The following is a 26,378-nucleotide window of genomic DNA, read 5'->3' as shown; positions in this document are numbered from 1 at the left end:
GACCTGGGAGGACTTGAAGGCTGGTAGAATACTTAGGCAGCCGAGGTGTCCAAAAACACCCTCCGGAAGGAGAGCCTCTGGGACGGGAAGAGGCAGGAGTTTGGGAAAGTTACCAGCCAGCCGAACCGTTCCAGGGTCTGAACAGTGATCCGGACGCTGTCCGTGGTCTGCGGTAGAGAGGGGGGCCTCTATCCGGATATCGTCCCGATAGGGCAGCAAAGGAATGCCCCTGGTACGAAGAAGCGCCATGAGCGGTCCAGGACCGTGGCAAGGACCCGCGGGGTGGTCGCCAACCCGAAGGAAGGGCGACAAACTGACAGTGTCGACCCATAATGGCGAAGCGCAGGAATCGATGGTGGGATTCCGCAATCGGGACATGTGATAGGCCTAGGAGCAGCAGGGCGGGCTGACTGGGCCCTCTAGTGCCGGGAAGGCTGGTGCAAAGGAAGGGCTCTTTGCGGGCGACCTGAGACCCCCGGCGGAGGAAGCAGGCGACGGCCTACCAGATGAGAAACGGCAAAAGGCATGCAGAGATGAACTCGTCCAGCTGATCCCCATAAGGTCTGGAAACCCCAAAGGGGAGATTAGCAAGGGAACGCTTTGTGGAGGCGTCAGCATCCCACACCTTCAATCAAATCTCTTCGCGCTGAGTGACAGAGATGGCCAACCTGCGGGCAAAGAGGGAAACAATGTCCCTAGAAGCTTCGCAAAGAATCTTAGAAGCCTGAGACATCTGGAGAACCAACTCCAGTGTGTTAGTAGCCGCATCTCGTACCGCCAGTTCCTGGTGGTGGCGTTGTAACCACACCGAGAGAGCACTGGCTACCCCTGCTGAGTGAAAGGTAGGTCACAGGGACGCGCTGCCAGCGAAAAAAGGACCTGGAAGAGAGTCTATGCGTCTGTCTACAGCATCCTGGAAAGAGGAACTGACTAAGACAGGAAGGGCCACATAATTGGCTAATCCGGCCACCGGAGGATCCACCTTAGGGGGAGGAGACACCTCTCCTCGCCGTCAGCAGGGAAAGGAAAGTATATTCATGCGCTGGGTGGTCGAGAACCTTATTAAGACCACCCCAGGCCCTGGACATGACCGGAAAAATCCCTCATGGACCGGGAACATGGTAGTCTCCGACTGCCTGGACGGAAAAAGGGGGAACTCCTGACCAGTGGAAGGAGGAGAATCCCCTTGGAGAATAAAGGTGTCTCGGACAGTCACCACTAAGTCAGCCACCCTGGTGGAGAGCTTAGGCGAGGGGTCCCGCTCCATGACCTAATCAGAGCCGGAAATTCTCCTTCAGACTTGCGCTCCCTAAGGGAGGGGAGAGTCGCCCGAACGCGCCTCTAGACGAGGGGGGGGGGGGGGGGGAGAGCCAGAGCCATCCGAGGAGGGATGCTGCTGCTCACGCTCCCTGTTAGTAGTCGGGCGTCTTCTGTGGAAAACCACTTAGAGAGGTGGTTGGCGTCACAGGATTTGAAAATGCCCTATAGTCCAAAAAGGACCTGGCTCGTCCGAGCCGGATAATTCTCCTTCGGATTACTCTCCCTAGGGAGGGGGAAGAGCAGTCCGCAAGCGCCACCGGCGAGGTGAGGGGGGTGGAGAGACGGAGACATCCGAGGTGTGATGCTGCCGCTCACGCTGCCTCTTCGTAGTCAGTCACCCACTGTGGGGACCACTGAGAGAGATGGAGTCGTTAGCGCCACAGGATTAAAGGACATGGTTGCCTTGGCGACTAAGACCAATTTAGCGGCCGCGCTGGACATGGCAGATGCCCAAGCGGGGACCGCAGGCCCCCAGGGACGTGGAGGAGGGGTGGAGGAGGGGGGTAAGGCAGGGATGCAGGTAATACTTATCTGCTCCTGCAGAACTTCTCCTGCAGAACTTCTCCCTCGACTCCAGGACCAGCAGGGATGCACCTCATCAGGCTTCTGACTCCTTGTCCAGGAGTGCAGTGTTCTGGTGGAGGGTGGCAGCAGGAGACCCAGTAGCTGGTGGGATACCGGAGCTGCAGGTCGAGCCCGGATCCACTTGTCTTCTTTGGGGGGCAATGGAGGCAGCCAGGCAGCGTCCAAGGACGGCAGCGGGCATTCCACGGGGGACCAGGAAGGCGCCATGCCGACCTGTGTCCCCATCTAGAATAATATAAACAATTTTTGAAGGCTGAAAGGGGCTTTGAACTCAGAAAGCCTGGACATGGGGCAGCAGCAGCAGTACCACTGAGCTACCAGCTTGCCTGGCACAAAACGGAGTAGAGTGATGAGGAGCTGCACGGCCATGAGCAAACAGAGTCTCCGGTGTAAGGAGAGTCAGAGCGGCATGCCGAGGCTCCGCCTCCCCGAACGCGTCATTATGGCGCGAAAAAAAGCGCGCGAAAAATAAGCGCACGCGAAAATATGCGCGCGCGCGAAAGTATGCGCGCGCGAAAATATGCGCGCGTGCGAAAATATGCGCACGCGCGAAAATATGCGCGAAAATAAGCGCACGCGCGCGGAAATAAGCGCGCGCGTGATTTAAACAAACACCACGTGGAGGAGCGGCCTGCCGGCGGGCGCTGAGGGAGCGCAGCAGCCAAGGCCCGACGAGAGAAGCGCTGAAGCCCACAGTTTAAGGGGGAAGAGATGCCAGTACTCCAGTGCCAAAATGAAGAAAGTGCCCCATCAGGATCCTTCTTCAAGTTCACCCAGGTAGCCACAGACAAATAGACACAGAGGGAGGGGGAGGGATTGGGCAACACTTATCTGCTCAGCATGCTCCCTCGATGTCCAGACCAGCAGGGATGCGCCTCTTCAGACTTCTGACTCCAATCCAGGAGAACAGTGCTCTGGAGGAGGGTAGGCAGCAGGCGTCCCAGCAGCTGGTGGGATGCCGGAGCTAACAGGTCGAGCCCGGATCCACTTATCTTCTTGGGGGGAAATGGAGGCAGCCAGGCAACGTCCCAAAGACGGCGGCGGGCACTCCACGGGGGACCAGGAAGGCGCCATGCCGACCTGTGTCCCCATCTAGAATAAAAATAACAAAAAGGAGTAGAATCAGAGAGTGTCAACCTCCTTCACCAGACACTAAGCAAAGACTGAGTTCCTCCTGGTGGAGTCTGGGGGTATAGCCCGAGGAGGAGGAGCTCTTTCATTTGCATAGTGTCCCTCCTACTGATACCTCTAAGCTATACCCATGGTCTGTGTCCCCCAATGGAAAAAAGCACGAGAAAGTTATAACCTTTCAAATCAATGGCAGTATTACGATATTTTCCAGGATTGTTTATATAACTGATCACCTACTGTCTGGATAAGAACTCATTATCAGCAGTTACTGTGAGCTGTAAAATGATGCTAATTACCACTAAAATAATCTAATCAAGTACCACCAGCCTCAGAAAAATAATGCGCACATATTTTTTTCATGGAAACGGGAAACAAGTTGCCTATTTTATATATAAATATATATATATATATATATATATATATAAAAGGAAATGAGGGCAGCACTGTAGAAATAGGTGCTAGCGGGCGCTGGGTCCAGGGATATAGCTGCTTACTTACCCCATAAAGATAAAGACGAAAAGCGGACAGCACTCCAGGTAAAAAAGCAATTGGTGTTTATTCACCCATGTGGAAGGCAACGTTTCAGCTCATACAAGAGAAAGGCTCTTCGTATGAGCTGAAACGTTGCCTTCCACATGGGTGAATACCAATTGCTTTTTTATCTGGAGTGCTGTCCGCTTTTCATATATATATATATAAAAGACTTATTAAAAGTGATGTAAAAAAACTGGCTCAGTTGCCCATAGCAACCATCTTTGAAGGCTCCTTTGGAAAATCAAACGATGACGATTAGTTTTCCTTTACACAAGTGTTGATATATTCCCCTATTTCCCTCATAGTCACATCACTATGGGGACTGCTAGGGCGAGGTGAATATTCTGAAGATTTGCTTACGCCTTCTTCACTCCCTGACTTCACCACTTCTCTTCTAATCTGTACTACACGCTGTAAACGTCACGTGACGGAGACCAAGCGCTTTCCCGCCCAACAGGAAGTAAAAACTAGAGGCACGTGACGCAGGCGCCCGCTGCAGCCATGGACCTCCACAATGCGCATGCTCTGGCTGTAGCTGTAGCTGTATCTCTCGGGTGCGGTTGCCTGACCTCAGTGGTGTCGTCATCGTGTCATGTGCTGGAACTCCCGGAGTCAAGTGATTGGCTGACGCGCGCTGACGTAATTCGGATGTGTCTCACTCTGCACGGAAGTGGATGAAAAGCCGAGGGTGTTTATACACACCCGGAAGTGGGTCTCCTGTCTAGCGCTGTTAAAGAGGGTGGATTAGTTACTAAGTTGGCATAGTGAGCTGGTATTCACGAGCCACCCGGTGAGGGGCTGAGCGGAGATGGCTGCCAACGGGACAACTTTACAGGTTAGTCAGTCACCGCTTCACATTGAGGTGCCCAGCCTCCTGGGGGTAAGTGGTACTAATGTGGGGGTACAAATGGCTGCTCCCGTCCTTACATGTAATGGAGTGGTGAGTGGCGGCCTGTGCTCTGAGGCAGAGCCTGAGTGACCTCTGTACAGGGAACAGAAAAGGCCCTATAATCGGCTACTCGCTTTAGTCTCTGTTCACACCACACAGTCCCATCCCCCTTAGCCCTTATTTGTTCATGGTTTTGGTGAGCAAGGTGTTTTTATTTCCATATTACATTTCTTAGTCATAACACAAGGGGTAGAGATAACGGGGGCCGCAAGATTATCTACATCAGGGATGCTCAACCTGCGCCCCTCCAGCTGTCGCAAAACTACAACTCCCAGCATGCCTGGATAGCCTACAGCGATTAGGGCATGCTGGGAATTGTAGTTTGGCCACAGGTTCTGTTCTAGTGAGAGGTGCGGGTCCCATCTCTGGGATCCGCTCCTATCAGGCATCGGTGGCATATCCCAGCGATATGCCACCAGTGTGGGAGATGGGCCAACCACTTTAATACAAGGCACTTACTAATGTATTGTGATTGTCCATATTGCCTCCTTTGCCGGCTTAATTAAATTTGTACACTGCTCATATCCAGGGGTTATGACCACCCTGTAATCCAGCAGTGGTGGTGGTCATGCTTGCACACTAAAGGAAAAAGCAAGCACGGCCGCCGCTACTGGATTGCAGGGTCGTAACCCCTGGAAACAAGCAGTGTATGTTATGTGATGGAAAAATGGAAACAAGACAGTAAAGGAGACAATATGGACTCTCACAATACATTAGTAAGTGCCTTGCATTATAGGGTTATCCAACACCTATGATGCCCGGGCACCTCATACAGGTTATACTTACTTACCCGCTCCCTGGCATCCAAGTCGCTCCTGTTGCATGGCCGACGCTGCATCTCTGGATCATAACATACGGGGGGGGGCAGCACCTGCGATGCTAGGGAGGCTCGTCCCCGTCACGGCCTGCTATTGGCTGCCCCCATGTCGTTGGAAGTTTTGATCCGTGCAACAGGGAGATGCAGCAGCGGTCATCAAGAGAGATGTGGGTGCCGGGGGGGGGTTGGGCAAGTATAACATGTATGAGGTGCCCAGTCATTTTGGGGGGCATCAGGGGGGCACAAGTGTCGGAGTAACCCTTTGACTTTCTACGTGATGAACACCATTTGCTGAAGTGAGACAACCACTTCGCTGGTGCGTGATGCGCCTAAGTTATGCCGAGGCACCGGCCTCTACATAACAGGTGCACCCACCGCCGGCTCCCCCATACACACAACATGGATCAGCCAAACGTGTGTGTATTCTATGGGCTGAACGGAGAAAGTCGATGCGAGGCACTTCTGGCGGTGGCCTATCTCCTGGGTAAACAAAAGGATCTGGCAAAAATAGGATTGGGAGCTCCTCATACACATAAGGCTACTTTCACACTAGCGTTTGGGGCTCCGCTTGTGAGTTCCGCTTGAAGGCTCTCACAAGCGGCCCCGAACGGATCCATCCAGCCCTAATGCATTCTGAGTGGATGCGGATCCGCTCAGAATGCATCAGTCTGGCAGCGTTTGGGCTCCGCTCAGCAGGCGGACACCGGAACGCTGCTTGCAGCGTTCGGGTGTCCTGTCTGGCCGTGCGGAGGCAAACAGATCCATCCAGACTTACAATGTAAGTCAATGGGGACGGATCCGTTTGAAGTTGACACAATATGGCTCAATTTTCAAACTGATCCGTCCCCCATTGACTTTCAATGTAAAGTCTGGACGGATCCGTCTGAGGCTACTTACACAATCAGAATTTTTTCTAAAATATAATGCAGACGGATCCGTTCTGAACGGATCCCATCGTCTGCAATATATGAGTGGATCCGTCTGGGCAGACCCCAGACGGATCCGCTCTGAACGCAAGTGTGAAAGTAGCCTTAGAGTGTCATCGGCTAATGATCAGGCCAGTTAAGGTAAGGGGTTCCTAAGAAGGCTTGTTCCCAGTAATTGCCCTATATAAAGTTACCGCCAATCACCCGATAAATGAGAAAACACTGATTCATTGGATAAAAGCTTCTTTGATGTGGTCGACTAGATAATAGGCCTTGCCCATAGCAACCAATCGCCACCCAATTTTTACTTCATATTATGCTCTGTTAAAATGAAAGCGGTGATTGGTTGCTATTGGCAACAAAGTCAGTTTTTTTTTGTAAATCTTCTCAAGCAATGTATCCTCCTTCAGAGGATAGGGTTGACTGCTGCTTTCATCACCGTTCATGATCAGGCAATTAATCGGGATCGGGCTATTAATTCCTGATAATTGCCTGCAAAGTTAGCCTTAAGATTATGCCCCAAAATGTTTTGGGAGTGCGAGAGGAAAATGCTGGAAGAACATACAAGCTCCATACAGAGATTTGAACCCAATGAGAATGTCTATAGATGGGAAAAGAAAATACCCACCAAGTAATGAGCAGAAGAAAATGTCTTAGTGCCCCGTCTCCTGCACGTTCTCCCCGCCCTGGTACTCGGATTTTAGTAGACGTTCAGGTAGATGAAAGTTTTTGTGGCTATTGATTTTCCCTGCGCTGGTTCATTTATTGTATTGTCCCGTTGCCAGCGCTTTCCTCGTGACTGAAGGTGTTGCATAAAGGCTCTGACTGGTTGGACAGGCCTTCTCATGTTTTCCTAGTACTTTACCCAGACTAGAATGTCAGGCTGCTGCATACTTAACATGTGTCCTAGTGGATGTCATAAGTTCTATGGGTATGTTCACACAGCAGATTTTCCACATGGAATCCACTGCTCAGTAGCCATGTGTGGATTGGCGCCATCAAATGGGACTAAATCCATGTGCCCATCTGTGATATGTAGTACTGCAAATTCAAGGTCAGCTTCCGGTTTTTGTGGCTGTGTGAACGAACCCTATCCATGAAGTCAGTTGCCAGAGGAGTTGACATCACGTTTAGGGTTCATGCACATGACCGTGTGGCCGTATTGTGGCCCGCATACATTGTGTCCGCAATACACGGGCATCGGCCGTGTGCATTCCACATCACGGATCGCGGACCGATCCACAACACCCCCCATCACGGAGATGTGGAACAGAGGCACGAATCGGAACCTCACGGAAGCACTACGGAGTGCTTCCATGGTGTTTCTGGCCGTGGCTCCGCACAGCACAAAAGTAGCGCATGCACTACCTTTTTGAGGTGCGGATCGCGGACCCTATTCAAGTGAATGGGTTTGCGATCTGCATGCGGCTGCATCACGGTCTGTGCCTGTGCATTGAAGACCGCAATTTGCGGTCCGCAGCACGGGCACGGAGCCCTTACGTTCGTGGGCATGAGCCCTTACAGCGCTGCAGGAAATTAAAAGGATACTGGTGCCATTCAGTTTGCAATTTTTATTTTTATTTTCATAGCTCCTTTTAAAGGGCTTGTCAGAGATTTTGATATTGGTGGCCTATCCTCCCTATCTGATTGTGGGGGTCCGATCACTGCCAATCAGCTGTTTGAAGAGACTGCAGCACTCCAGTGACGTCTCATTCATCAGTCACATGGCCCATTTGCAGCTTGGTGCCATCTAATTCTGAGCACAGCCCCTACACAATGTACAGAGCTGTGCTTGATAAGCTGGCAGTGCCCACCAGAGCGCCGCAGTCTATTCAAACAGCTGGAGTGCTGGTTGTCGGACCTCCACCATCAGGTATTGATGACCTATCCTGAGAACAGTCCATCAAAATAGACAGCCGTAAAATGCTGCCATTGGCACATAATCTGTGCCCACTGATGTTATGCCTCTACTGGTATATATGCCTTAAATGTAACCCTTTCCTGACATACACCATACATGTACAGCAGATGTCTGGCCTTTTTAAGATGGTGCCCACTCAGAGTTGAGCTGACGCAACAACTGGCTGGTGCCTGCTGTTTTACACAAAACCTGCCGCCAGTTTCAGTAATTGGAGGCAGCTCTGATCGTAGATACAGTCCCTCAGATGCTATGGTCAATTGTGACCACAGCATCTGAGGGGGTCATTTACTAGGAGCAAGCTGTTTCCAGTACCTGAAGGGCCCCCCCTTTCCCCCTCAATGTGGGTATGTTCATTTGCTATGGCGGCCAGGATCCTTGTGATGGCTCCCCAGCCTGTCATAGCAAAGTTGTAAATTTTTATAGCAATCTTCCCATGGAATACAATAGTAGACCATTTCAGTAAATAGTATAAGCGATCCAATGATAGTTGTGTTTTTTTTTTGTTTTTTTTTATAAACTTTTAATCAAAGGAAAAAAAGGTTTTAATTTTTTTTTAAAAAAAAATCAAAGTAAACCATTTAACCTTCGAACATTTTGGTTATAAAAATAAACATATGGCAATTTGTATTGCCTTCTGAAAATGCTCTACCGGTAATTATTAAAATATAACCACGTTTATCCTGTACAGTGAACTCCGTAAATGGGCGGGGGGGGGGAAGCAGGACGGCAGGTTTTGGCTCGCTTCACTTCCAAAAATTATTTGAATAAAAAAATTGATCAAAAGGTTACACACAGCTCCATAGACTGAAATGTAAAATAGTTATTGGTTTCGGGATATGGCAGTGCTAAGAAACAGTTTTTCCATTTTTTATTTTTTGTATACTATAAACATAAACAATATAAATTTTGTCTGACCATTTTTACTGCATAATGAACGCTGTGAAAACAAAGCCTGTAAAACAATGGGAGAATGTTTGTGTTTTGTGTTTTTGTTTAGTTTTTTTTTTTATTACACCCAATTAATATTTTTTTTCTTAGCTTCCCAATGCATTGTAGGGAATATTAAAGGGGTTGTCGGGGCTTTTACTATTGATGAGCTATCCTCGGGATAGGTCATCAATATCAGATCTCTCTTCCTGTCCGCTGCTGCTGTATATGTACTTTGCCATAGACAGCAGCGGTGAACAGGAAGGGAGAAGGCACATGCACACTGCGCGCACCATTTCCTCATACAGCTGATCAACGGGGTTGGCGAGTGTCGGACCCCCACTGATCTGATATTGATGACCCTATCCTGAGGATAGCTCATCAATAGTAAAAGCCCAGAAAATAAATCCCTTTTAAATCATGCCATTAGAAAGTACAACTTGCCCCACAATAAACAAGTCCTCGTGCAGCTGTTTCAATGGAAAAATTGAAAAAGTTCTGCCTTTTTGGAAGTCGGGGAGGAAAAAATGGAAATTGTTTACAACGAGAAAGGGATAAAGGGGTTGTGCAGCACAGGAGCAGACTTAAAGGGGTTCTCCAGGCTTCTATAAAATCCTTCTGACCTGTGGAGACAAGATGGTTTCCACAGTAGCTACCCCTCTGTTGTCACCGATTCTGCAGTCATGTGACTGCCGGGGCTGGATGCTGGCTCTTCCACTCAAGTTCCAGCCAGCTGTGTTCCTGAGTCGTCTTGTTCAGCTACATATTATTATAAAACCCTGGAGAACCCCTTTTAAACCCTGCCTGTAGAATAACCCAAATAATAATAAAAAAAAAATATAATGAAATGGTCACCTGTCCACAGTGCTGGTGCCACACAGCTCCCTTCCTGGTGCTTTAGGTAGCAGCCAAATTGGAAGAGGCATGGTCCTGTGACCGCTGGAGCCAGTCCCTGGCCTCAGTGGTCACATTTGCTTGAATTGTACTAGACCAAGCCACTTCTTATCCGGATAAGACCTGAACCAGCCAGGAAGGAGCTGTTTAGCTGAACCGGCGGCACTGTGGACAGGTTTATTTATTGTTTTTTTGGACGCCTGTTACTTGCAGGGTTTAAGTTGGCTCCTAGGCATTACAACTTCTTTAAAAAGCGGAAATGAATATATAGTTTATTATTTTATTATGTCTTTTTACGTTAGAAAGCCATAGATCTGGCCAGCAAAGCGTCTCAGGAAGACAAAGCAGGAAACTATGACGAAGCTCTTCGATTATATCAAGCTGCTGTCCAGTATTTTCTTCACGTGGTGAAATGTAAGTGTGCAAAAGTGTTAGCGCACATTCTATCCCAGCCTATACAAAGCAGACCTTTGGCACTGCAAAGCTGCTGCTGTTTGAATTTTGGTACAATCACTGGATGCCCTCATAGTTAATTGAGTTAGCTACCCCTGAGGGGTATCTTGAGGATAGGTCATCATCCCAAAAAACAACAACTCAGAAAACCTTTTTAAGACTCATTAGTGACATCACACGTAATGGATATAGGGAGGTACTCATAGAGCAGTGATGGCTAACCTCCGGCACTCCGACTCCCAGCATGCTCCATTCATTTCTGTGGAGTTCTGAGATGAGCCAAGCACGTGTACATCTTAGGAGTTGTAGTTTTACCACAGCTGGAGTGCTGGAGGTTAGCCATCACAGGTATAGAGTAACACTGTAGTTGTTTTGCCATTTGAATTTCATACTTTTGGTTTCAAATGACAACCTACAGAAAAACAATGTAAATGCATAAAACTGTGTGAGCCCAAAAATCCTCTAAGGATCCTTAGTGAGTGTTCCCTGCAGGTGCTTAAAATGACTTGTGCAGCGACCAGTCTTGCAGTCTGCTGGTCTCCGCTCAATGGTTGACCAGCATATTTTATTTTTATTTTTTTGTCCAAACATATTTTTATTTAACCCCTTAGGGAGCCATGACGTACCGGTACGGCATGAGTTTAAATTGAGATTGTGGCGCCCCAGGGGTTAATCCGCACAGGATGCCGGCTGAAATCATTCAGCCGGCATCCTGTCACAACGCCTGGGGGGTCATATGACCCCCCCCTGTATCGGCGATCGCAGCAAACCGCAGGTCAATTCAGACCTGCGGTTTGTTGCGATTTCTGCTGTTTCTGATCGCCGCGGTCAGAAACTTTAGTGTGGCACAAATCTATAGTTATCACCCCCCCCTGCATGATTTTAGCCTGGTGGGGGGTGTTGTGGGCGGTGCGGCAGGCGGGATCGCGATCCCCCGCCCGCCTCCCGCCGAATAATCGTTGGTGTACAGTGGGTATACCAGGGTGTCAGCACATTGCTGACACCCTGGTATAAACTCTTTCCATAGAGGTCAGCTGTTAACAGTAAGATGCGGCTCCCTCCCTCTCCCATCGGGGGGCTGCTGTGCCTTTGCAGCCCCCCGATGGGAGAGGGAGAGAGCCCCCAGTCCTTACCCTTCCCCGTCTGCGAAGTTGTGGCAGACGGGGAAGGTTCCCATGGCAACAGGACGCCTTCTCAGGCGTCCTGCTGTCCAAGGTGCTGAACAGATGTATGCTAAAAGCATAGATCTGTTCAGTGTAAGTAAAATACAGTACAGAACCCTATATAGGTTCTCTACTGTATTATGCAGACACCAGACCCACTGGATCTTCAAGAACCAAGTGGGTCTGGGTAAAAAAAAAAAGTGAAAATCAAAAAACACATTTAACACTAATTAAAAATGAAAAAAATAAAATTCCCTACACATGTTTGGTATCGCCACGTCCGTAACGACCTGATCTATAAAACGGTCATGTTACTTGCCCCGCACGGTGAACGCCCTAAATATAAAAACCTATGAGAAAATTGAAATTTTGCCCACCTTACTTCCCAAAAAAGGTAATAAAAGTGATCAAGAAAGTTGCATGTACGCCAAAATAGTGCCAATCAAACCGTCATCTCATCCCGCAAAAAATGAGACCCTACCCAAGATTATCACCCAAAAACTGAAAAAACTATGGCTCTTAGACTATGGAAACACTAAAACATCTTTTTTTTTTTTTTTTTTTTTTTTTTTTGTTTGTTTGTTTCAAAAATGAAATCATTGGGTAAAACTTACATAAAAAAGTATACATATTAGGTATCGCCGTGTCCGTATCGACCGGCTCTATAAAAATATCACATGAGTTAACCCCTCAGGTGCCCACCGTAAAAAAAAAAAAAAATTAACGGTTTAAAAAAAAGCTATTTTTTGTCATCTTACGTCACAAAAAGTGCAATAGCAAGCGATCAAAAAGTCATATGCACCCCAAAATAGTGCCAATAAAACAGCCATCTCATCCCGCTAAAAATGAGACCCTACATAAGATAATCGCCCAAAAACTGAAAAAACTATGGCTCTTAGACTATGGAGACACTAAAACTTTTTTTGTTTTAAAAATGAAATCATTGTGTAAAACTTACATAAATAAATAAAAAGTATACATATTAGGTATCGCCGCGTCCGTGACAACCTGCTCTATAAAATTACCACATGATCTAACCTTTCAGATGAATGTTGTAAATAACAAAAAAAACTGTGCCAAAAAAGCTATTTCTTGTTACCTTGCCGCACAAAAAGTGTAATATAGAGCAACCAAAAATCATATGTACCCTAAACTAGTACCAACAAAACTGCCACCTTATCCCGTAGTTTCTAAAATGGGGTCACTTTTTTTGGAGTTTCTACTCTAGGGGTGCATCAGGGGGGCTTCAAATGGGAGATGGTGTAAAAAAAAAAAAAACAGTCCAGCAAAATCTGCCTTCCAAAAACATATGGCATTCCTTTCCTTCTGCGCCCTGCCGTGTGCCCGTACAGCTGTTCACGACCACATATGGGGTGTTTCTGTAAACTACAGAATCGGGGCCATAAATAATGAGTTTTGTTTGGCTGTTAACCCTTGCTTTGTTACTTGAAAAAAGATATTAAAATGGAAAATCTGCCAAAAAAGTGAAATTACCTAAAGGGTTAACAAAGTTTGTAAAATCAGTTTTGAATACCTTGAGGGGTGTAGTTTCTTAGATGGGGTCACTTTTAGGGAGTTTCTACTCTAGGGGTGCATCAGGGGGCTTCAAATGGGACATGGTGTCAAAAAACCAGTCCAGCAAAATCTGGCTTCCAAAAACCAAACGGCACACCTTTCACTCTACGCCCCGCTGTGTGGCCGTACAGTAGTTTACGGCCACATATGGGGTGTTTCTGTAAATGGCAGAGTCAGGGCAATAAAGATAGTCTTGTTTGGCTGTTAACCCTTGCTTTGTTAGTGGAAAAAATGGGTTATAATGGAAAATTAGGCAAAAAAATGAAATTCTCAAATTTCATCCCCATTTGCCAATAACTCTTGTGCAACACCTAAAGGGTTAACAAAGTTTGTAAAATCAGTTTTGAATACCTTGAGGGGTGTAGTTTATAGAATGGGGTCATTTTTGGGTGGTTTCTATTATGTAAGCCTCGCAAAGGGACTTCAGAGCTGTAGTGGTCCCTAAAAATTGGGTTTTTGTAAATTTCAGAAAAATTTCAATATTTGCTTCTAAAGTTCTAAACCTTGTAACATCCCCAAAAAATAAAATATCATTCCCAAAATAATTCAAACCTGAAGTAGACATATGGGGAATGTAAAGTCATCACAATTTTTGGGGGTATTACTATGTATTACAGAAGTAGAGAAACTGAAAATTTTTTGTAAATTAGGTATTTTTTTTTGCAAAAAAAAAAAAAATTTTGACTTCATTTTACCAGTGTCATGAAGTACAATATGTGACGAAAAAACAATCTCAGAATGGCCTGGATAAGTGAAAGCGTTTTAAAGTTATGAGCACTTAAAGTGACACTGGTCAGATTTGCAAAAAATGGCCAAGTCCTTAAGGTGAAATAGGGCTGAGTCCTTAAGGGGTTAAAGAGCTATACAGAAACGGCAGCTTGGTGTAAATATTTGCTTACATTCTTTCTATATAAATGGTTTCTACATCTCTTATAAGAACTAATTATAAAATGTTCAGTTTTTTTTCCTGTGTAGTGAGAGCTCCACTTCCAAGTTGACTCCATGCAACTGATTGTTTTACTCTGCAGAGAAGAATATTCTGTATTTTTCAGCATTTTTATGTTTAAAATAATGAAAAAACTTTCTCACAACTGTTTCTAGATGATGCACAAGGTGATAAGGCAAAACAGAGCATCAGGTCAAAGTGCATAGAGTATCTAGACCGAGCGGAGCAGCTGAAAGCGTACCTGAAGAAAGCTGAAAAGGCCCCTCCAAAACCAGTCAAGGAAGGAGCGCCTCGGGCTGCTGAAGATAAAGGGTTTGTGGTTTAACATTTTCTCAAGTGGTTTACAATTTATCTATGCTATACAGTTAGGACACAGAATAGATATATTATTTTAAAGGGGTTGTCTCACCATTAAATATTGTTCATTATACAGATCAAACAATAAGTGACATTTTACATATATTAAAATAACTTTAAAGGTTGTTGTCATTATTTTACTTTACTAATTTTGGGCTAAAAATCATTTTTGCAAATGGTCTTTATTAAAAAAATGCTCAGGAGTTTCTAAAATAAATGGGTTAAAAACAGTCTGTTTATAAGCAGTCACTTTGTTTTCTTTGAATCCAGTTATCTGACGGCTCATGTAGCTCTCATCTCTGATCTGACTTCAAACTCATTATAGCTCAGTTCTTATCAAACTCATAAGAATATGGCTTAAATAAGTGTTTGAGATTAGAGCTACTACACATGAGCCTTCAGATGATGGGAATCAAAGAAAACTGAAAGTGACAGCTTGCAAACAAACTGCTTTTTAACTGGTGTATCTCAGAAACGGCTAAGAAATTTTATTAAAGATCAATTTAAAATTATTAGCCTGTAATGAGTGAAATGCAATCGTAAAAAAAGCCCTCAACGGTGTACATAGCCTTTAAATATAGAGATGATTCATAAAAGTAAAAAGGAAGTGTAGTTGCACTCGCTGTTTGTCATTCTTCAATATTTTTTACAAGAACTGAAGAAAAAAAAGAAAAAAATCCTGTAGAGAAGACCGGGGTTAATCTGCTGGTCTCCACCTGAGGTGCTGGGGCTAAGCAGAGGAGTGAGGTTTTCGTGCTCCAGTCAGTTGTTTTACAGCTATCCACAGGGTTGCGAGGTGAAGGCTGAGGGGGATCACGGCACAATTCCAGTGATTGTATTATATTTGTGGTTAATGATGTATGTCAATGTGCACATGCACCTAGTGAGATGAGTGCTGGTGGACACGGACGCTCAGTCACTCTTTACAGCTAGATCTAGAAATTGCTTTCTCTCCTGCAAGTACCAGAGCCAGTACTTCTCCTGCCCGAAATGGCACAGATTATTGGTGGTGCTGAGGAGGGTCATAAAAAGGGAAAAGGACTGGGGGTGGAGAAATGTTAAAAACAAGTTGTTCTAACTCTATTTTTTTAAATGGATATAGATAATCTCATGTCTTTGTAAAGCAATATAAATGGATCAGGTAGTTTCCACGTGTCCTCATGGTTACATCTTCTGTGAAATTGGATCTGATGAGATGTTGCATTGTATGCCTCTACTCTGCTACCATTCTAAAGATGTGTGCTTCAAAATGACATGATGCTACAAAAGCAATTACTGGCCGCCATAGGTCTTACAATGTTCTGAAGTGTTTTGTTTTTTTGTCTCAAAATTCTGCTATTTTAAATTGAATTTAATTACATCTGTTACATTTGTTTAGAAATGAAAGTGATGATGGAGATTCCGAGGACCCAGAGAAAAAGAAAATGCAGAGCCAGCTCCAAGGTAACTATATTAGTTCATACATACATTTAATAGTGTTCTGTGCATTTTTAAAAGGGAGCCAGTCACTTCCAGCAAGGCCTATTAAGTACAGCAATACATGAATAGAACATCTGCCGCTGACTCCAGATCAGTAATTTGTATGTTGATTCTCACCCCCTTTACCCTGCTATGCGCCTGCAAACCAGCCATGGAATGCATAGATAGTCCTGTCCATTATGTGCCCATGCACAAGAGTCTTCTCAATGCATTCCATGGCTAGTTTGCCGGCCTACTACAGGAGAATCTGGGTGAGTATTAACAGCAGCTTTCTAAACACGTATCGCTGTACTTATTAGGGCTTGTGGGTTCTTTGCGCTGTTTTATGGTTTAAGGATTTGGCTCATCTCAGGTATTGTCCTATCACAAGGATATGCCAGCAGTGTCAGATAGGGGTGGATACTGCGAATGAGTGCCTTGCTCTCCATTTATTGCTATGGAAATTCAGAAAATGGTGCACTCAGGCTATTTTCAAAAGGGCACACCGCTGAGGTGTGGCCACCGCTCCATTTACTGGCTGCTCTCCGTTCACTTCAGGGGGTTCTTTTCTGCAGAAAGGACCAGGTCCCAGAGGTAGGAGACACGTACTGCGCAATATGACGTCACTGACTTAGATGAGCCAACCTCTTTACGTTTTTTTCAGTTTCTCATTGACATTAATATATTTTGTTTCTTTGCATGTTTTTTTTGTATGTATTGCTTTCCTTCAGTGTAGCCAACAGTTTATTTTGTAATGTTTCTGATTACTGATGTTGTCAATTTATGTTAAGGTGCCATTGTCATGGAAAAACCGAACATCAAGTGGAATGATGTTGCAGGATTGGAAGGCGCTAAAGAAGCCCTAAAAGAAGCTGTAATTTTACCAATAAAATTCCCTCATCTGTTTACAGGTAAACATAGTTGGGAGAGGAGTGAATTTGTTTGCCCTTTAAAGCATGGTAGATACTGAAGCAAACGTTGCCAGTTTGTCCTTCCAAGAACAACAGAAACCCATGACAGAAATAGTGGCAGCATGAACAATTCCTAATCTACATTGCTTCTGTATGTTTTCCAGGCAAGAGAACTCCCTGGCGAGGAATACTTCTTTTTGGACCACCAGGGACAGGGAAGTCCTACCTGGCTAAAGCTGTGGCTACAGAGGCAAACAATTCCACATTCTTTTCAATATCTTCTTCTGACCTGGTTTCCAAATGGTTGGGAGAAAGTGAAAAGTGAGTAAACTTGTCAATCTGCCTCTACTTTAAAGGTGTGTTTACAGGAGCGGAGTTGCATTTTTCAACACGACTAGACAAATCACTACAAAAGAAGGCAAAAACCACATTAAAAAGGATTTGTGTATTTATACAGCTGTGGAATTCGGAGCATTATATTAGAAATATTTCCTTTTAATGACTTCCACGTGTTTAGAGTGCTTATTAATAAACCTCTGTATTACAGGTTGGTGAAGAATTTATTTCAGCTTGCCAGGGAGCACAAGCCCTCAATCATCTTTATTGATGAGGTTGATTCGCTGTGTGGCTCAAGAAGTGAGAATGAAAGTGAAGCTGCCAGGAGGATTAAAACAGAATTCTTGGTCCAAATGCAAGGCAAGATATGTTCACCTAGATTCTTGGTTTCTAGCTGGAATTGAAGAACGCTTTGTGTCTAATGTGTATTACTGATTTTTAGGTGTTGGAATTGACAATGAAGGTATTTTAGTACTTGGAGCCACAAATATACCTTGGGTGCTGGATTCCGCAATTAGGAGACGGTATGTTGACAGTTTTTCTGCCATTTATGCTATGTAATTGTCTTCGAACCCTTTACCAGTGAGTGAGTAAGTGCATTGAGGTAATGAAGTATTAACCACTATTCTGTAGGACAATGCTTAAAAGGGGTATTCCGGTTGAAGCATGGTATCCATTGTTATACCTTGGATAGGGATAACTGAGCTAAATTAGGATTAGACTGCTGGGACCATCACAAATGACGAGAGTGAAGAGTTGCATCCCCTGCAGGACGTAATATGAAGACACCCACCAAAGAACAAGCCTCTATTTTAAGTAGTCACACTAACTATATCACCAAGACAGAAAATAAGGTACTAGATCAAAAATTGCATATTAAAAACATTATTAGAATGCCATACTAATAAAGGAACGCCAAAAATTGACACAGATAAACAAGGGGGTTCACCCACGGCTTATCTGGGGACATGGAGGGTGAGCTCTATTATTGTACTTATAATGTAGAGGTTCTGACTTAAGTTACATTCATATTTTTGATGTAGGCTCACCCTCTTGTTTTTTCTGTATCAATTCCTGGTATTACTTTTTTAGTATGGTATTCTAATAAAGATGATGGGGTCATTTATGAAACTGCCAGACTTAATAACCCCTATAGTTGGCAGTGGATAAGCCAGAGTTATGAAGCGGCGCCAGTCTAAGGCTTCTTGCACACGACCGTATGCTCTCCGTGACATACCGTCCGTGAGTGGGTCATATTTCCCGGCGCGGCATTGATCGTGCACACGGGAGTGCACAGCATCATAGGTTACAATGATGCTGTGCGCATCGGGCCGCCTGCTGAGCTATTGTCCAGAACTCATATGATCTTATGAGTGCAGGACAATAGCCCCGCGGGCGGCCCGACGTGCACAGCATCTTTGTAACCTATGATACTGTGTGCCGCTCTGGGGCATATGGCCCTCTCGTGGACGGTATGTCACGCAGGGCATATGGTCGTGTGCAAGAATTCTAAATGTAAGCCAGCTTCCTAGCTAAAACCGGCTTAGATAATGTTGAAGAAGATGGACCTGGGGTGAGCTGGGAAAAGTCATAGATTGCAGCGCAAATAACCTTTTGTGCCGCAGTCTGCACCAGTCTGTTTTTAACATGCAATTTTTGGTCTAGTACCTTTCCTGTTTTGGTGACATAATACAAAGACGTCGCAAGCACCACAGACTGCAATACTATAGTATTATAGTCTGTGGTATAAGCGATTAAACAATCACATGTTCAAGTCCCCTAGAGGAAATAAATATAAATATATTCAAATCACCCCCTATGAGTTTTGTACCTAATTGGATCCAGGCAGCAATTTACTGTCATTTTAGAGTGATGACAGTACATTGTTTAAAGTGTACCTAAACTTTCAGAAAAACTTTTCACAAGCTGCCATATGCTTTCCCCCCACCCCCTTTTTGGATTTTGTCTCTCTAATTCTCCGTTGTCTGTGAGCTGGTGGGTGCAGACTACTGTAATGAGGGCTACACATGGGAGAAAGCAGATTCTGCTTCCTAATTCTCTTACTCAGAAGCACCACATAGGACATTATACTGAAGTACTGATCAGTACATAAAGTATGTGTGAGTGTGATATAGAGTGAGAAATAACACTATAACCCTCTCTGTGTCTGTCTGCTTTTCTCTCTCTTCAATTCCTCATCCTCTCCATATACTTCTGTTGGGTAGGCGGCCTTGTATTGATTTCAAAAGTTGGATTTTTTACAAATTTCAGAGAATGTTAGTTTAGCAAAGGCGTGATGGAGAAAACGGCTAGTAACTGAACAACCCAGCACTTTTCTCTGTTAAGATATATTACAACGTGTCTTATACTCATGTGTGCTATTGGTTTATGCAAAGTTGTGTAAAAACACAGTAGCCATTTAAAAAATGTTATGTATTAAAGAGGACCTTTCATTACAATAAAAAAAAATCTAAACTAAGTATACAGACATAGAGAGCGGTGCCCAGGGATCTCCCTGCACTTACTATTATCCCTGGGCGCCGCTCTGTTCTCCCGGTATAGGCTCCGGTATCTTCAGATTTTCGGCTCAACTGGGAGGAGCCTGCTCTTGTTCTCCTGGGCGTCTCCTTCTCCCAGGCTGGAGCGCTGGCCAATTGCAGCGCTCAGCTCATAGCCTGAGAGTTTTTTTCTCCCAGACTGTGAGCTGAGTGCTGGGATATTATTATTATTTATTTATTTATTTTATTTTTCTTTATGCATTTCCCCTGTACAAAAAAATTCACATAAATCTACCAGTTATGTACACAATATTGATTTAGAAAACAATTTACATTTTTCCCTTTAAAAAAAACAAAAAAAAAAAAACACAAAAACCCCTTCAGGACACATCCTAATTTTGCAAAACTGATGTGTCACCCGGCGATTTTGCAAGTTCTCCCACTTAGAAATCATGGTGGGGGTTGAAATTCACATTGTAGGTGCATTTGTCACTCTGAGAGAATAATAAAAAAAAAATCACGATGTATGATTTAAAAAAAAATGTATTTGTCTTGCACTGCTGAACATAAGTATTTTATTTGAACACCTGTGAAAATCAGTGTTAATATTTTGTACAGAAGCCTTTGTTTGCAATTACAGAGGTCAAATGTTTCCTTTAGTTCTTGACCAGGTTTGCACATAATCCAACAGGGATTTTGGCCCACTCCTCCACACAGATCTCCTCTACATCTGTCAGGTTTCGGGGCTGTCGCTGAGCAACATAGAGTTTCAGCTCCCTCCAAAGATGTTCTATTGGATTTAGGTCTCGAGACTGCCTAGGCCTCTCCAGAACCTTGATATGCTTCTTACCAGCTCTCTTTGTGTTATTGACCCGCTCCTACCTTGTAGTTCTGGGCTGATTCACTGATAAGAAAGATGAGGATACTCCATGAGGTGAGATCTTGCATGGAGCCCCGTAGTCTTTAGCCTCTTCCATTTTCTAACAATTACTCCGACAGTTGATCTATTTTCACCAAGCTGCTTGGCAATTGCCCTGTATCCCTTTCCAGCCTTGTGGAGGTCCACCATTTTGTCTCTGGTGTCTTTTGACAGATCTTTGGTCTTGCCCATGGTAGTAGTTGGCGTCTGACTGTGGGGTGGACAGGCATCTTTAAAGAGCTCAGACAGGTGCGAAGTTAGATTAATGAGTGGAGTAGAGGTGGACTTTTTAAAGGCACAGTAACAGGTCTTTAAGAGCCAGAATTCTTGATGTTTCTCAGGTGTTCAAATACTTATGTTCAGCAGTGCAAGACAAATAAATTCTTTTAAAAATCAATCATACAATGTGATTTCCTGACTGAATTTCAGACCCCTCCACGATTTCTAAGTGGAAGAACCTGCAAAATCGCAGGGTGTTAAAATACTTCTGTTCTTCACTGTATTGTACTTCATGACAGTTGTAAAATAAAGTTAAAAAAATAATCCTTTTTATTTATAAAAAAATACAAAATTTACCAAAAATTTGGAAAAATTCGCAATTTTCAAAATTTCTATTTCTTTGCTTTTGAAACAGATAGTAATACCTCCTGAAATAGTTATTACTTTACATTTCCCATATGTCTACTTCATGTTTTGGATCATTTTGTAAATGACATTTTCTTTTTTGGGACGTTGGAATGCTTAGAAGTTTAGACGCAAATCTTTTTCGAAAATTTCCAAAACCCACTTTTTAAGGACGTCTGACTGATTTTACAAACTTGGTTAACCCTTTAGGTGTTCCACAAGAATTAAAGAAAAATGTAGATGAAATTTCAGGATTTCACTTTTTTGGCGTTTTAATAAAAAAAATTCCCAGCTAACAAAGCAAGGGTTAACAGCCAAACAAAACTGAATACTTATTAGCCTGATTCTGTAGTTTACAGAAACACCCTATTTGTGATCGTAAACTGCTGTACGGGCGCAGAAGGAAAGTGTTTTTGGAGGGCAGATTTCACTGGGATAATTTTAAGTTTCCATGTCACATTTGAAGCCCCCCTGATGCACCCCTAGAGTAGAAACTACAAAAAAAGACCCCATTTTGGAAACTAGGGGATAAGGGGGCTGTTTTGTTGGTAATATTTTAGGGTACATATAATTTGTGGTTGCTCTGTATTACACTTTTTGTGAGGCAAGGTAACAAAAAATAGCTGTTTTGGCACAGTTTTTATTTTTTGTTTTTTATAATGTTCATCTGACAGGTTAGATCATATGACTACTTTTTTTGTTTGTTTCAGTTTTACATAAAGCATTTAAAAAAAAAAAAAAATAATTATTTGTGTCTCGATATTCTGAGAGCCATAGTATTATTTTTATTTTGGGTGACTGTTTTATGTAGGGGCTCATTTTTTTTTCGGTATGAGATGACGATACAATTTTGGGATGCTTTTTGATCGCTTGGTATTACACTTTTTGTGTTGTAAGGTGACCAAAAATGGCTTTTTGTTAACTTTTTTTTTTTTTTTTTTTTTTTTTTTTTTACGGTGTTTATCTGAGGGGTTAGGTAATGGTATATTAATATTTTATTTTTTTTATAGAACAGGTGGTTACGGACACATAATGTTGTATGTGTTTTTTTTTTTTTTTTTTTTTTTTGGCGATTGTCTTAGGGGCTCATTTTTTGCGGGATGAGGTTACAGATTAGTACTATTCTGGGATGCATACCCCTTATTTGATCGCTTGGTGTTGCACTTTTAGTGATGTGAGGTGACAAAAAATGTTGTTTTTAGCACAGTTTTTTAATAAAAATAAAATAATTACGGTAACCATCGGCCCCCTGTCACTGACTGTGGCATGTGAAAGTGTTAATCCGCTGGCATCGCCACATACAGCAATGCCGGTCGATGCAGCAGTGGCCCGGCTATCCGTAACAGCTGGGCCCATGCTGTGTATCGGGCGGGTGCAGCTCCTGCACCTGCCCGATCACATCACGTACATGCACGTGGGAATGCGGTAAGGCACCACATTCCCCCATGTACGTGATACAGCGGGAAGGGGTTAAATAGCCAAGTTATGTCTGGTAAAATTCAAGAACGCAAAAACGTGGTTAAATTAAACCTGAGCAAACACCTCAGTCATCCTGACAAATATACAATAATTCTGCACATTGGGAGGGAGAAGAATATTTAATTACTGTAAGCTGTTGGCTAGGCCCAGTATATAAAGAAGGTCATATGCATGTATAATTTCGTAAATGATCTTCATTTGTCTACAGATTTGAAAAACGAATTTACATTCCATTACCAGAAGAACATGCCCGGACGGATATGTTTAAACTCCATCTGGGAACGACTCCACACAGTCTTACAGATGCTGACTTTCGGGAGCTTGGGAAAAAAACAAATGGATATTCTGGTGCAGACGTCAGCATTATTGTACGTGATGCCTTAATGCAACCAGTCAGAAAAGTTCAGTCGGCTACTCACTTTAAAAAGGTATTTTTCTGTTCTTTCTGAATGTATATCCTTAAAGGGGTTGTCCAGGTTCTAGATATTGATAACCTGTCTTTAGGATCTATCAGATCAGTAGTGGTCTGGCACTTGGCACCCCCACCGATATGCTGGTCACACAATGAGCAGAGCTGGAAGCTGATAGCTCAGTCGACTGAGTAGTTGCCGTGCTGGGTTTGTGCAGCTCAGCTCCCATTCATATGAGGACCTCAACTACCCACAAAACCTTAGAGGGGGTGGGGGTGAACCTTGGCCATTTTATATATTGCATTACTTTTATTATGTGCATTATTTATTACTAGGAATCAGCCGTCATAAAGGGAATCTGTCACCTCGTTTTAGCTTATAGAGCTGCGGACATGCACGACTAGATCACCACTAGCATGTCTGCAATATACCTGTCCCATAAAGCTGTGTCCTTTTTATTGTAAAAAAAAAATAAAAATCATTTTACAGATATGTAAATGAGCCTGGTAAGGTGCCCAAGGGGCTGTACTAACCTTCTTGGTGCCCAGCTAAGCCCCCCCCCCCCCTGTGAAGGAGCCCAGCACCGCCTGCGTCCTCCGAATCTCCTCCTTTCTTCAGTTAGATTGCCGTAATACCGGCACTGCGCATGCGCAAGATCGCAGCAATCTAACTGTGAAGAAAGGAGGAGATTTGGAGGATGCAGGCGGTGCTGGGCACCAAGAAGGTTAGTACAGCCCCTTGGGCACCTTACCAGGCTCATTTACATATCTCTAAAATCATTTTTGAAACCCAATAAAAGGACACAGCCCTATAGGACCAGTATATTGCGGACATGCTAGCGGCGATCTAGCCGTGCAGGTCTGCAGCTCTATAGGCTAAAACGAGGTGACAGAATCCCTAGAAGTCCTCACATTCTGTGTCTTTTTTTGTGCACAGTGTAAATTTAACACTTTTTATCTCTTATTTTCCTATCCTACCAGGTAAATGGTAAATCTCCACTTGATCCCGATGTAATTTGTAATGATTTACTTACTCCATGTTCTCCTGGAGATCCTAACGCTGTTCCAATGACGTGGATGGATGTTCCTGGAAATAAGTTATTGGAGCCGATTGTGTGCATGGTAAGTTATATTTAGTGTCAGTTCATATGGTAAAGTACATTTAAGTGTACCCCCAGTGCGAAAGATCATAAAGAAGGGAAACTCCACAGTCCATAGGCCACAGACACCTTTAGAGACATCTGTAGCCTGCATAAATTGGACCTCTCTGAACTGCACTCTGTGGATTCCAGGGGAGAAATTCCGCTGATGAAAAAATGTTGGGAACTCCAATGATATATTTCATTTCGAAACTTTAATGTGCCTTGTACAGTTAAAGGAGTTGTCCTGGGGTGAGTTGTTGGCAGGGGCTCAAAGCAAGATAAAAGAAGGGTTGTTCACCCACCACTCATATTCTGATACTTATACGGTTCTTGCTGGTCTGTGTATCTGGTCCATTCTCGATTCCTGCTCAGCCAATCTCAGACTGAGATGTCTAACCGATTAATTGTCAGAATGGAAGAGGTGGGGGTTAATTTCTCACAACCTCTCTGAGCCCATAATTGTTTGTCAGAAAGGCCTCTTTCCCAAGTCAGTGACGTGTTCGGTTTGTGTTCTCCACAGAGGTATTCACACCTCACTAGTTTTCCAAGGAAGCGTGCCCTATTTTTGTCCATGATTACCGATCCCTCACACATTAGTCTATGGATTTGCCATCTGTGATTTTGGTCCAGTAGTTTTCATGGATCATTGCTAGAATGTGCCCTGGAAATTGTCACGTCTGACATCACAGACCCCAATCAGACCTCAGATAAGAGCCCCATGCCTCTCATCAGTCCCCATATTCCTCATATCAGCCCCCATGCCACGGAGCACATAAAATAAAAAATCCACTTACTGCTCCTCACCTCTAGCGCGCTCTGTCTTCATGCCACAGCTGTGCTGGGACCCGACGCGCACAATGTGAGGTCACAGAGCGCCCTCACGTTGTGCGCAGCCACAGCCAAGGACCAAGAAGCAGTGAGTACAGAGCCTTTTCCCATAATGGAAAAGGCTTGTGTTTTATGTTCGGTATCCTTAAGTTCGGGTTATCGAAGTATCCCGTTATGGATTCCACTACCATGGACCATAACTGAATTTAGAATCCATAACGGGATACTTCTATAACCTGAACTCTAACTTTGGACGCCAAACTTAAAACACAAGTTATCTCAACACTACTCATTAGTATTAACCCCATAAGACATGGGGACATTTTTTTTTCCTCCGCTTTTGGGGGAGGGAAATGAGTCTTATAGGGCACAAAATACTGTATTTTATTCTGTGTATATAATACTAATATGTATTTTGTATGTTTGAATGCAGTCATGCGGATGGAAATATCTTGAATGCGTTGACCTCTAATCCCAGCCTCTTTACTAAATATTCACTGCTTTCCATTTCAGTCTGACATGCTGAGGTCACTAGCGAACACCAAGCCTACTGTAAACGACCAGGATCTGGAGAAATTAAAGAAATTCACAGATGACTTTGGACAGGAAGGTTAAACAGAGTTAAAGGAGTTCCTGCAAGGTTGCCTTTGATAGCTTTTCCCCTCAATAGGTGTTCTTACTTTCCATGGCACTACACAATGAACTGCCAGTAAAACTGACCTTACAAGTGATACCTTCTATCAGCTGTCTTCTTGTATCCTCCCAAAACATAGGACTTCTTTCTATGTGTAGCCCTCAGACAAGAAGTCCTTAATCAGACCTTAAGGCATGCCCAGCTTTGTGTAACTGGAAGGCGTGATACTGTACATGGACCCTTGTCCGTTCAGATGGAGAAGAAAGTTGGCGCTGTTGACTTGCAGTAAATCACGGACCGAATACATTTTGTGCAATCAGTTCTTTATTCATGTAATATTTGTTGGTGGCTAACTTCAATATTTAAATATATTGGCTTAAAATGTTGATATATTTTCGAAGATTATCAAATAAAAAAAAATGCTTTTTTTCCCTCCAAGTTTCCTTAGTACTCATATTTTCAAGAAAATACTACAATATATGGATGTATATAATTTCTCAAAGGTTTTTGTCTGGGAAACCTTTAGCTTGTTATACAGTTTATTATGTGTGTATATATTTTTTACATTTCCAGGTATAGACTTGTCAGTCACATGCCAAAATATTACAGTTGAATTACTGTTTATTAGGGGAGGTATTTGAC

The 26,378-nt window shown here is 43.9% G+C and overlaps 1 protein-coding gene across 1 annotated transcript; it reads left to right on the top strand.

The window, feature by feature from the left end:
* Nucleotides 1-4,213: 4,213 nt before the first annotated feature.
* Nucleotides 4,214-26,174, top strand: VPS4B (vacuolar protein sorting 4 homolog B). The gene is made up of 11 exons (XM_044294934.1): nt 4,214-4,405; nt 10,307-10,418; nt 14,297-14,453; nt 15,877-15,941; nt 16,748-16,867; nt 17,032-17,188; nt 17,415-17,563; nt 17,646-17,727; nt 22,932-23,151; nt 24,114-24,254; nt 25,616-26,174. Exons 1-11 carry the CDS (start codon nt 4,379-4,381, stop codon nt 25,715-25,717), a joined length of 1,332 nt encoding a protein of 443 aa, XP_044150869.1. The 5' UTR covers nt 4,214-4,378; the 3' UTR covers nt 25,718-26,174.
* Nucleotides 26,175-26,378: the final 204 nt, after the last annotated feature.

This window comes from Bufo gargarizans, chromosome 5 (genome assembly GCF_014858855.1).
Source record: "Bufo gargarizans isolate SCDJY-AF-19 chromosome 5, ASM1485885v1, whole genome shotgun sequence".
Taxonomy (NCBI): domain Eukaryota; kingdom Metazoa; phylum Chordata; class Amphibia; order Anura; family Bufonidae; genus Bufo; species Bufo gargarizans.
This window is presented reverse-complemented; position numbering and strand designations above follow the sequence as displayed.

Bases quoted from the DNA above. Each gene is read 5' to 3' on its own strand.
- VPS4B (XM_044294934.1), top strand. From the start codon at position 4,379: ATGGCTGCCAACGGGACAACTTTACAG. The intron at 23,152-24,113 runs GTATTTTTCTGT...CTATCCTACCAG, and splicing joins CGGCTACTCACTTTAAAAAG to GTAAATGGTAAATCTCCACT. The intron at 24,255-25,615 runs GTAAGTTATATT...TTTCCATTTCAG, and splicing joins TGGAGCCGATTGTGTGCATG to TCTGACATGCTGAGGTCACT.